Below are 13,537 nucleotides of genomic sequence, written 5' to 3' on the forward strand. Positions count from 1 at the left end.
AGTACTACACGGAGCGCTGCCAGGCCAGGAAGGCGGCCATCGCCAAGACCATCCGCGAGGTGTGCAAGGTGGTGTCCGATGTGCTGAAGGAGGTGGAGGTGCAGGAGCCGCGCTTCATCAGCTCCCTCACCGAGATCGACGCCCGCTACGAGGGCCTGGAGGTGGTGTGTCCCACAGAGTTTGAAGTGGTCCTCTACCTCAACCAGATGGGGGTCTTCAACTTCGTGGACGACGGCTCCCTGCCGGGCTGCGCCGTGCTGAAGCTGAGCGACGGCCGCAAGAGGAGCATGTCCCTGTGGGTGGAGTTCATCACGGCGTCCGGCTACCTCTCGGCCAGGAAGATCCGCTCCCGCTTCCAGACCCTGGTGGCCCAGGCGGTGGACAAGTGCAGCTACCGGGACGTGGTGAAGATGATCGCCGACACCAGCGAGGTCAGGCTGCGCATCCGGGAGCGCTACGTGGTGCAGATCACCCCGGCCTTCAAGTGCACCGGCATCTGGCCCCGCAGCGCGGCGCAGTGGCCCCTGCCGCACATCCCCTGGCCGGGCCCCAACAGAGTGGCAGAAGTGAAGGCGGAGGGCTTCAACCTGCTCTCCAAGGAGTGCTACTCCCTGACCGGCAAGCAGAGCTCCGCGGAGAGCGACGCCTGGGTGCTGCAGTTCGCCGAGGCCGAGAACCGCCTGCTGCTGGGGGGCTGCCGGAACAAGTGCCTGTCCATCCTGAAGACCCTCCGGGACCGGCACCTGGAGCTCCCCGGCCAGCCCCTCAACAACTACCACATGAAGACCCTGCTGCTCTACGAGTGCGAGAAGCACCCGCGGGAGACGGACTGGGACGAGGCCTGCCTGGGGGACCGGCTGAACGGCATCCTCCTGCAGCTCATCTCCTGCCTGCAGTGCCGCAGGTGCCCGCACTACTTCCTGCCCAACCTCGACCTCTTCCAGGGCAAGCCCCACTCGGCCCTGGAGAGTGCGGCCAAACAGACCTGGAGGCTGGCCCGGGAGATCCTCACCAACCCCAAGAGCCTGGACAAGCTATGAGGGCGGCCGAGGGACTGGACTGCTCCAGTGCGGGCCAAGGGACTGGACTGCTCCAGTGCGGGCCAAGGGACTGGACTGCTCCAGTGCGGGCCAAGGGACTGGACTGCTCCAGTGCGGGCCAAGGGACTGGACTGCTCCAGTGCGGGCCAAGGGACTGGACTGCTCCAGTGCGGGCCAAGGGACTGGACTGCTCCAGTGCGGGCCAAGGGACTGGACTGCTCCAGTGCGGGCCAAGGGACTGGACTGCTCCAGTGCGGGCCAAGGGACTGGACTGCTCCAGTGCGGGCCAAACAGGGACTATTCCAGAGCGGGCCAAAGGACTGGACTATTCCAGAGCGGGCCAAAGGACACACTTCTATGAAGGCACTTGCAGAGCAGACAGCTGGGGACACTGCTCACACCGCCTCAGCAATAACCTCCCCCTGGGACCTGCTGTCTGCATGGCACATTAGGGAGCTTGTATTTATTGTCCCCCATATCACACACTGTTCACACCTGTATCCAGACTGAACAGCGGCTCCCCGGCGGCGCCCCTTCTAAAGGGACCTTTCTGTTCTAGAGAAGGGACTTGTCCTTGCACAGGAGGAGAAGGGGGTCCCCTCTCCTCCCAGACAATGTGAATCCACAGAAGCAATCGGACTTAGAAGGTACATTTCACATAAGATGTAGCCATCTTCTTTTATTTTTATTTTGCCTGAATGTTTGTCACTAAGTGAACAAAAAATTATTTAAACTATATAATGTCTCTTCTAAAAAAGTTCTATGTATGATAATAGTGCCAAGGTCAGGCTGTGCCCAGCAGCTGACACTCCACGTCTAAATACTGACTAATAAAAACTTCAAGATCAGTCCTGTGTTCTTTTACATGTCTGTGGGCCCTTCTGCTGGATGCAATACTACTTCTAGATCATTAGTATTACATACTACTACTAGAGTATCATTTCATACCATTTATAGATCATTCTATACTACTTGGATTATTATCTACTTATAGTTTATTCATTTTTACTAATTATAGATCATCATTTTATACTTTCTATAGATCATTCTATACTACTTCTAGATTATTATTAGTATTCTATACTAATCATTTTATACTATTTATAGATTATTATTATTATTATTATAATATACTACCTATAATTATACACTACTTAGATTAATAATTATCTACTTAGTTTATTCCTTTTAACTAATTATAGATCATTTTATACTACTTCTAGATTAGTATTACATACTAGATTATTTTATACTATTTATAGATTTGTTATATACTATTTATAAATTATTATATACTACTTAGATTATTAATATCATCTACTTCTAGATTTTCCTTTTTTACTATTTACAGATTATCATTTTATACTTCCTATAGATCATTAATTATATACTACTTGTAGATTATCATTGCATACTATTTATTGATTATTACTATATACTGCTTATTACAATCGTTATACATTGCTTCTTTATTACTATTTTATACCATATCTTTATTGTTATAGGTTTTTATTATATACTACCTCTAGGCTGCTATTATATACTACTTCTAGATCATTATCACCATCAGTATATACAGCTTCTAAATTATTATTATACACAAATTCTAGGTTTTTATTATACACTACTTCTAGATTAATTTTTGTAACTATAATTAATTATATACTACTTCTAGTTTTTAAATCTTATATACTACTTCTAGATTATATACTACCTGTACTTTATTAATATTATTATATACTACTTCTAGTTTTTAAATCTTATATACTACTTCTAGATGATAATTCTTGTCATCACTATATACAGTTTGTAGATTAATATTCTATACTACTTCCAGACATTAATTATTGTCCTAATTATATACTACTTGTAGATTATTATTATTATTATTATTATTATTATATATTACCTGTAGACACAATGACTCTAGCAGTCAGTACAGCCTCCACTGTTATACAGCCGGAGAGGACAGTATATATCGCAGTGAATTCATTCCCAAATACAGATACAAAGTAGAATTCTGTAACTAAACCACGGACTATAATATATATAATGTAACATTATACAGCATTTTTGAGCATTGCCAGCTTTGGTTCCTATATTCTGACCGGTAATTTCTCCGTGAATAGTGACAGCTCTTGTGACCGCTACTGTTTGGCAGCAAAAACAAGCAGCACAGTGTGAACACAAACACACGATCTTATCTGTAGATAGTATCTCCTCGGTAAACCCTGTCCTCCCCCAGCACAGGCGGCTGACACATAAGGGATCGCTCCCACCATTACACCGAATGATAAGAGGTGGGCACACATCAATAGACTGTGCTCCTATAGAGCCACTCATCCATCACAGCAGGAGGCCGAGGGGCACTTTCACTTACCTTCCCATCCATTTTCTTAAAGTTCGGATCATCCTCATCCACCTCAAAGTAGAGTTCAAAGGAGGTGACAGAGAGGGTTCCCTTTAACACCACGGAGGGGGCTATTAATTGAGCAGGGGTGCTCAGACTCACGGGACCTGGCAAAAGAATAAGAGGGGTGTGAGAGCCTGTATATAATATATAGGAGCAGTGTATGATCCAGGAGACCCTGTATATAATATATATATATAGCAGTGTATGATCCAGGAGAGCCTGTATATAATATATAGGAGCAGTGTATGATCCAGGAGACCCTGTATATAATATATATATATAGCAGTGTATGATCCAGGAGAGCCTGTATATAATATATATATATAGCAGTGTATGATCCAGGAGAGCCTGTATATAATATATAGGAGCAGTGTATGATCCAGGAGACCCTGTATATAATATATATATATATATATATATAGCAGTGTATGATCCAGGAGAGCCTGTATATAATATATATATATAGCAGTGTATGATCCAGGAGAGCCTGTATATAATATATATATATATATATATATATATATATATATATATATATATATATATATATATATATATATATATATAGCGCAGTGTATGATCCAGAAGAGCCTGTATATAATATATATAGCAGTGTATGATCCAGGAGACCCTGTATATAATATATATAGGTGCGGTGTATGATCCAGGAGACCCTGTATATAATATATAGGAGCAGTGTATGATCCAGAAGAGCCTGTATATAATATATAGGAGCAGTGTATGATCCAGGAGAGCCTGTATATAATATATAGGAGCAGTGTATGATCCAGGAGAGCCTGTATATAATATATAGGAGCAGTGTATGATCCAGGAGACCCTGTATATAATATATAGGAGCAGTGTATGATCCAGAAGAGCCTGTATATAATAGATATATATATATATATATATATATATAGCAGTGTATGATCCAGGAGAGCCTGTATATAATATATATATATATATATATATATATATATATATAGCAGTGTATGATCCAGGAGAGCCTGTATATTATATATATATAGCAGTGTATGATCCAGGAGAGCCTGTATATAATAGATAGGAGCAGTGTATGATCCAGGAGACCCTGTATATAATATATAGGAGCAGTGTATGATCCAGGAGAGCCTGTATATTATATATATATATAGCAGTGTATGATCCAGAAGAGCCTGTATATAATATATAGGAGCAGTGTATGATCCAGGAGACCCTGTATAATATATATATATATATATATATATATATATATATATATATATATATATATATATATATATATAGCAGTGTATGATCCAGGAGAGCCTGTATATAATATATATATATAGCAGTGTATGATCCAGGAGAGCCTGTATATTATATATATATATAGCAGTGTATGATCCAGGAGAGCCTGTATATAATATATAGGAGCAGTGTATGATCCAGGAGACCCTGTATATAATATATAGGAGCAGTGTATGATCCAGGAGAGCCTGTATATTATATATATATAGCAGTGTATGATCCAGAAGAGCCTGTATATAATATATAGGAGCAGTGTATGATCCAGGAGACCCTGTATAATATATATATATATATATATATATATATATATATATATATATATATATAGCAGTGTATGATCCAGGAGAGCCTGTATATAATATATATAGCAGTGTATGATCCAGGAGAGCCTGTATATAAAATATTTAACAGTGTATGATTCAGAAGAGCCTGTATATAATATATAGGCGCAGTGTATGATCCAGGAGAGCCTGTATATAATATATAGGAGCAGTGTATGATCCAGGAGACCCTGTATATAATATATAGGAGCAGTGTATGATCCAGGAGAGCCTGTATATTATATATATATAGCAGTGTATGATCCAGAAGAGCCTGTATATAATATATAGGCGCAGTGTATGATCCAGGAGAGCCTGTACAGATAATATATATAGGAGCAGTGTATGATTCAGGAGAGCCTGTATATAATATATATAGTAATGTATGATCCAGGAGAGCCTGTATATAATATATATAGTAATGTATGATCCAGGAGAGCCTGTATATAATATATATAGTAATGTATGATCCAGGAGAGCCTGTATATAATATATATATAGTAATGTATGATCCAGGAGAGCCTGTATATAAAATATTTAACAGTGTATGATTCAGGAGAGCCTGTATATAATATATAGGCGCAGTGTATGATCCAGGAGAGCCTGTATATAATATATATAGCAGTGTATGATTCAGGAGAGCCTGTATATAATATATATAGCAGTGTATGATTCAGGAGAGCCTGTATATAATATATATAGCAGTGTATGATTCAGAAGAGCCTGTATATAATATATATAGCAGTGTATGATTCAGAAGAGCCTGTATATAATATATAGGCGCAGTGTATGATCCAGGAGAGCCTGTACAGATAATATATATAGGAGCAGTGTATGATCCAGGAGACCCTGTATATAATATATATAGTAATGTATGATTCAGAAGAGCCTGTATATAATATATAAGGGCAGTGTATAATTCAGGAGGGGCCTGTATATAATATATATAGTAATGCATGATCCAGGAGAGCCTGTATATAATATATCGGGGCAGTGTATGTTCCAGGAGAGCGTGTATATAATATATATATATATATATATATATATATATATATAGTAATGTATGATCCAGAAGACCCTGTATATTTTATATATAGGGGCAGTGTATGATCCAGGAGAGCCTGTATATAATATAAAGGGGAAGTGTATGATCCAGGAGACCCTGTATATAATATATATAGGTGCAGTGTATGACCCAGGAGACCCTGTATATAATATATATAGGTGCGGTGTATGACCCAGGAGACCCTGTATATAATATATATAGCAATGTATGATCCAGGAGAGCCTGTATATAATATAAAGGGGCAGTGTATGATCCAGGAGACCCTGTATATAATATATATAGGGGCAGTGTATGATCCAGGAGACCCTGTATATAATATATATAGGGGCAGTGTATGATCCAGGAGACCCTGTATATAATATATATAGGGGCAGTGTATGATTCAGAAGAGCCTGTATATAATATATATATAGCAGTGTAGGATCCAGGAGAGCCTGTATATAATATATAGGAGCAGTGTATGATTCAGAAGAGCCTGTATATAATATATATATAGCAGTGTATGATCCAGGAGAACCTGTACAGATAATATATATAGGAGCAGTGTATGATCCAGGAGACCCTGTATATAATAAATATATATAGTAATGTATGTTCCAGGAGACCCTGTATATAATATATATATATATAGCAGTGTATGATCCAGGAGACCCTGTATATACTATATAGGAGCAGTGTATGATTCAGGAGAGCCTGTATATAATATATATAGCAGTGTATGATCCAGGAGAGCCTGTATATAATATATATAGCAGTGTATGATCCAGGAGAGCCTGTATATAATATATATAGCAGTGTATGATTCAGAAGAGCCTGTATATAATATATATAGCAGTGTATGATCCAGGAGAGCCTGTATATAATATATATAGCAGTGTATGATCCAGGAGAGCCTGTATATAATATATATATATAGCAGTGTATGATCCAGGAGAGCCTGTATATAATATATAGGAGCAGTGTATGATCCAGGAGACCCTGTATATAATATATATATAGCAGTGTATGATCCAGGAGACCCTGTATATAATATATATAGTAATGTATGATCCAGAAGACCCTGTATATTTTATATATAGGGGCAGGGTATGATCCAGGAGAGCCTGTATATAATATATAGGGGCAGTGTATGACCCAGGAGACCCTGTATATAATATATATAGTAATGTATGATCCAGGAGAGCCTGTATATAATATAAAGGGGCAGTGTATGATCCAGGAGACCCTGTATATAATATATATAGCAGTTTATGATCCAGAAGAGCCTGTATATAATATATATATAGCAGTGTATGATCCAGGAGAGCCTCTATATAATATATATAGGGGCAGTGTATGATCTACGAGAGCCTGTATATAATAGATAGGAGCAGTGTATGATCCAGGAGAGACTGTATATAATATATATAACAGTGTATGATCCAGGAGAGCCTCTATAGAATATATATAACAGTGTATGATCCTGGAGACCCTGTACAGATAATGGGACTACATGGCGATCCAGCTACATTCTGTACATATGTGCTCCCAGTAACCTCACCTCATAGTAGAAGAAACAGACTCAGATAATGCCACCAGTGTGTGCAGAATACAGCCCGACATACAATACATATGCAGGGAAGATGTGCAGAGTTCTATCTGACCACAGTCTCATTATTAGTATAGAGCAATCCACCTGATAGTAAAGGCAAAGCAGAGCCTATTACACGGTACTGCACTACACACCAATGATCCAGCCACCCACATGTACCTACATAATGACTGCATATCTGTAAAATACCTCTACTCACATGTACACCCAGAACGCTATCATGTCTGTAGTATATAGCTACATATATGTACATGCAGAATGCCTTCATGTCTGCAGTATATAGCTACATATATGTACATGCAGAATGCCTTCATGTCTGCAGTATACTGCTACCCACATGTACCTACACAATGACTTCATGTCTGTAGTATACAGCCTACATAATGCCATCATGTCTGTAGTATACAGCCTACATAATGCCATCATGTCTGTAGTATACACCCTACATAATGCCATCATGTCTGTAGTATACAGCTATACACAAGTACCTACATAATGCCATCATGTCTGTAGTATACAGCCTACATAATGCCATCATGTCTGTAGTATACAGCCTACATAATGCCATCATGTCTGTAGTATACAGCTATACACAAGTACCTACATAATGCCATCATGTCTGTAGTATACAGCCTACATAATGCCATCATGTCTGTAGTATACAGCTATACACATGTACCTACATAATGCCATCATGTCTGTAGTATACACCCTACATAATGCCATCATGTCTGTAGTATACAGCTATACACAAGTACCTACATAATGCCATCATGTCTGTAGTATACAGCCTACATAATGCCATCATGTCTGTAGTATACAGCCTACATAATGCCATCATGTCTGTAGTATACAGCCTACATAATGCCATCATGTCTGTAGTATACAGCCTACATAATGCCATCATGTCTGTAGTATACAGCCTACATAATGCCATCATGTCTGTAGTATACACCCTACATAATGCCATCATGTCTGTAGTATACACCCTACATAATGCCATCATGTCTGTAGTATACAGCTATACACATTTACCTACATAATGCCATCATGTCTGTAGTATACATCTATACACATGTACCTACATAATGCCATAATGTCTGTAGTATACATCTATACACATGTACCTACATAATGCCATGTCTGTAATATATAGATACATCATGTACATGCATAATGCCACCATTTCTGTAATCTAGAGCTACCCACATGTACCTACATAATGCCACCATTTCTGTAGAATATAGTTACACACATCTACATATATAATGACATATCTGTAGTATACAGCTACCCACATGTACATATATAATTCCATCATGTCTGTAGTATACAGCTACCCACAGGTACATTCACAAAAATCTCTGTAGTATAGGCCTACACACATGAACATACATATGCCATAATATCTGGAGTATATAGTTGCACAGTTATATTATATAATTACACACCTGTACATACATGACAACATTTCTGCAGTATATAGCTACCCATATGTGTATCCATGAGAACATCAAGTCTGTATTATATGGCAACACACATGTACATATATTATGTCATCATATCTGTCGTATACAGCTACACATGTGCATACATAATGACATTTCTGCAGTTATATAGCTATACTATGTAAATGCATATCATATCTACAGTATATGGCTACACATGTACATACATAATGTCACTTTCTGCTGTAGATAGCTAAACAAATGTACATAACATATGCAGTATATAACTACACACATGTACACATATAGTGCCATTATATCTGTAGTATATAGCTACACACATGTGCATACATAATGCCATAATATCTGTAGTATATAGCTACACATGTGTACATACGGTGACACAGTGAGGGGTTGTGTCTGGCAAGGTAGGTATTTTCCTCCCAACATGTGCGGCTGGGCTGGTTTCCAGCCAGGTGAGGTCAAATACCGGACCAGAGTTTAAGTGTCGGTCCAGGTTTTGGCAGCACCTGGCTGTCCTTAAATAGGCAGCTGGGCTCAGCAGAGAGGTCTCCGTTTTTGAGAGCCGTGCGCTGGGGAAACAGGCCCCGTGAAGCCTGCTGTGGACTACTGGAGGCAGAACTGCCAGCAAGGTGACTTGTGTTATATGAACTTTCCATTGTGTGTGAATTAACACCAAGACTGAAAAGTTACATGCTGTTTTGTGCAATTGTCTCAAGTGTGAATAAACACTGACGTTTTAAGTTAAGAACTTGTATTTTGCCTCTGTACTGTGCCCACTTACCCTATCTGCCAGAGCAATACCCCACAATTGGTGGAGGATGTGGGGAAGAGCAGCGAGGCTGGCGTGAACGCAGACGACATCGAAACCTACCTGGCAATGTACGGGGAAAAGCTACAAAGCTACCCCGTGACCAGTGGGCTGAGGTCGTCGCTCCATTCATGGCATCCGATTCCCAGCGGGTGTATTTAGACTTGCCAAGCGGCCGACTACCAAAAAGTAAAGGGTGAGCTTTTGGCAAGACTGGGTGTGAATGTGTTGATCCGGGCCCAGGGGGTGCATCAGTGGGGGTTTAAGCCGGCTGAGCCTGCGAGGACCCAGTATTATCACTTACTCCACGTCTCGCAAAGTTGGCTACAGCCTGATGTGCTGAGTCCCACGGGTATGCTGGATAGACTATTGGCTGATATGTTCTGGAGGGCTCTGCCACCCCCTCTCCAGCACTGGATCGGCCAGGTGTCTCCTGGCAACGCCCTAGAAATGGTGGAGCGCTACAAAGCTACTAAGACTGTTATAGGGGGTTCTTTTGGGAGGGGGGCAGTCAAATCCCGTAAATCTCCATCCCAGACCCGGCGATTTGTACCAACCAAACCTGGGGTGTACCCTCTACGGACCTAGCTCCGATAGTCTGCTGGCAGTGTCAGGAAACGGGCCATGCAAGAGCTGACTGTCCACATCAAGTGGAACCCATGGATACTAAATATCGCTACCATCAGTAGCTATATTCCACGAAGCTGTGTGCAGCAGGTACCCCAAAAACTCTAAACCACCTGTGCCAAGTGGAGGTAGGAGACACTCCAGCGGAGGCTCTGCTGGACTCAGGAAGTCTGGTGTCCCTAGTAAGTGCTCCCCTGGTACGGTCCGCGGAGTGTACTGGCTGGAAAGTCGGGGTCATGTGCATACATGGAGCCTTAAAAGGACTATCCCACCACCCTGGTGTCCCTAACCACAGGGGCTGGCAGATGGACTCACAAAGTGGCAGTTGCCCCAAATTTACAATACAAACTTATAATAAAGAGAGACTTCCCGGGCATCCTGGCACTGTGGCCTGCTATGAGAGTGACTGATACCCATGAGACAGGGGTAACCCTAGCAGAGTGGCTCGGCTCAGGGGGGAGACCAGAACCCTGGGAACCTGAGACCAAAGGGCCAGCCTGCCACTTTGGTGGAAAATGGGGGAGACAACCCTGCTAAGTGTGATGGAGGAATTGCCGCCGCGTCCTGAATTGGCAGATTTCAATGTCTCCAGGGATAATTTTGGTACCGCCCAACGTTGGGAACCAACCATATCCCGCGCCTGGGAAAATGTGTTAATAGTAGATGGTGAACCACAACAACCTGGGACAGAGTCAATGTTTCCCCCGTGAGCCTATTGAACAGTTGTTGGTCCCCAAGGCTTATCGCAAGCTTGTGTTAGATCTAGCCCACCAACACATTCTCGGGGGTCACCTGGGGACGCAGAAAACTCAGGATCGTATTCTACAGCGGTTTTACTGGCCCAGCATATTCAAAGAAGTGGAAGAGTTTTGTAAGTCTTGCCCTACCTGCCAGAGAACTAGCCCTCAGCCACATTTCCGTAGTCCCCTAGTACCTCTCCTGATTATCGAAGTACCGTTTGACCAAATAGCTATAGACCTCATTGGCCAAGTACCGAAGTCCGCCAGAGGGCATCAACACATCTTAGTCATTCTAGACTACGCCACTCGGTACCCGAAGGCAGTGCCACTGTGACATACCTCGGCCAAACTCATAGCTAAGGAGTTAAAGGAGATGTTTTTCCGAGTAGGACTACCTAAAGAGGTCCTGACCGACCAAGGGACCCCTTTTATGTCCAAGGTGATGAGGGAACTCTAAGTTGCTGCACATAAAACTACGGACGTCCGTTTGCCATCTGCAAACAGACGGTCTGGTAGAACGGTTTAACCAAACATTAAAAAATATGTTGAAAAAGGTAGTGTCTAAAGATGGGAAGGACTGGGACTTCCTTCTACCCTATCTCATGTTCGCAGTGCGAGAGGTACCCCAAGCCACTACTGGGTTTTTCGTCCTTCAAACTGCTATATGGCAGACATCCTCGTGTTCTCTTGGACGTGGTCGAAGAGGCGTGGGAACAACAACCCACTCCACATAAAAGAGTCATTGAGTACGTTACCCAGATGCAAGATCGGATAGAGACAGTGTTGCCTCTTGTTAGGGAGCATATGGAGGCAGCTCAGCGAGCCCAGAGTCGGGTCTATAATCGCCAGGCTCGGGTCCGGATCTTTAACCCGGGTGATTGGGATTTGGTTCTGGTGCCAACCGTGGACAGAAAGTTCCTGGCGAGGTGGCAGGGGCCCTATGAGGTACTCGAGAAAGTTGGAGATGTAAACTACAAGGTACACCAGCCAGGGCAGCGAAAGCCAGAGCAGGTTTACCATGTAAATTTACTCAAACAGTGGAAAGATAGGGAAACCTGTACAGAAAACAGCCCGCGGCCGTGTTTTCTAGGAGAAGAGGTACCGGCCCCTCTGTCTGATGCAAGAGAGGCGGCTGCCACAGAAAAAATTGCTGACAGCCTCTCCTCTAAACAGACTCAGGGGATCAGGGAGTTCGTTAGTCGGAACACGGATGTGTTCTCGGACCTCCCTGGATGCACTTCCATAATCCAGCATGACATTGTCACTGAGCATCAGGAAAAAGTCTGATTAAAACCATACCGGGTACCCGAGGCTCGATGACAAGCCATATCGGAGGAGGTGCAGCTAGACGTCATTGAGGAGTCAAAAAGTGAGTGGGCCAGTCCTATAGTATTGATACCCAAGTCGGACGGGACGTTGCGGTTTTGTAACGACTTTCGAAAACTTGACGAGGTTTCCAAGTTCGATGCGTATCCCATGCCCCGGGTGGATGAGCTCATCGACAGGTTAGGACAAGCCCGGTATTTTTCCGTTTTAGACCTCACGAAAGGGTACTGGCAGGTGCCCTTAACGGAGGCTGCCAAAGAGAAAACTGCCTTCATCACGTCTGAGGGGCTGTATCAAGGTCTTACCCTTTGATCTGCATGGCGCCCCCGCCACTTTTCAGAGACTAATGGACATCGTGCTTCGTCCACATCGTCGGTACGCTTCGGCTTACCTGGACGATATTGTCATCCACAGTACCGACTGGGAAAGTCACCTACCCAAAATGCAGGCTGTAGTGGACTCCCTTCGGAAAGCTGGGCTAACCACTAACCCAAAAAAATGTGCGATAGGGTTAGAAGAGACTAAGTACCTGGGGTATGTCATTGAGCGCGGAGTCATCAAACCCCAAGTGAACAAAATAGAGGCGATACGGAATTGGCCCCGACCTGTCACCACTAGGTAAATAAAGTCATTCCTGTCCTTAAATAGGCAGCTGGGCTCAGCTGGGCTGTTTTTGGGATCTGAGGCTTTGTGCCGTGCTGAAGGGCTGAGAGCCGCGCGCTGGGGAAACAGGCCCCATAAAGCCTGCTGTGGACTAATGGAGGCAGAACTGCCAGCAAGGTGACTTGTGTTATATGAACTTTCCATTGTGTGTGAATTAACACCAAGACGTCAAAGTTACGTG

At 42.7% G+C, this 13,537-nt stretch overlaps 2 protein-coding genes across 2 annotated transcripts in view; one reads left to right on the forward strand and one right to left on the reverse strand.

The window, feature by feature from the left end:
- Positions 1-1,822, forward strand: part of MAB21L2 (mab-21 like 2) — a 2,039-nt gene extending 217 nt beyond the window's left edge. Inside the window, exons 1-2 of the mRNA XM_040418536.1 lie at positions 1-1,051; positions 1,276-1,822. The exon at positions 1-1,051 is cut by the window's left edge and continues 217 nt beyond it. Coding sequence (XP_040274470.1) covers positions 1-1,040 — 1,040 coding nt within the window. The 3' untranslated portion in view covers positions 1,041-1,051; positions 1,276-1,822. The remainder of the gene's footprint in view (positions 1,052-1,275) is intronic.
- LRBA (LPS responsive beige-like anchor protein) overlaps positions 1-13,537 on the reverse strand; it is a 640,201-nt gene that overhangs the window by 249,276 nt on the left and 377,388 nt on the right. The window contains exon 39 of the mRNA XM_040418535.1: positions 3,421-3,557. Coding sequence (XP_040274469.1) covers positions 3,421-3,557 — 137 coding nt within the window. The remainder of the gene's footprint in view (positions 1-3,420; positions 3,558-13,537) is intronic.

This window comes from Bufo bufo, chromosome 2, assembly GCF_905171765.1.
Source record: "Bufo bufo chromosome 2, aBufBuf1.1, whole genome shotgun sequence".
NCBI lineage: Eukaryota > Metazoa > Chordata > Amphibia > Anura > Bufonidae > Bufo > Bufo bufo.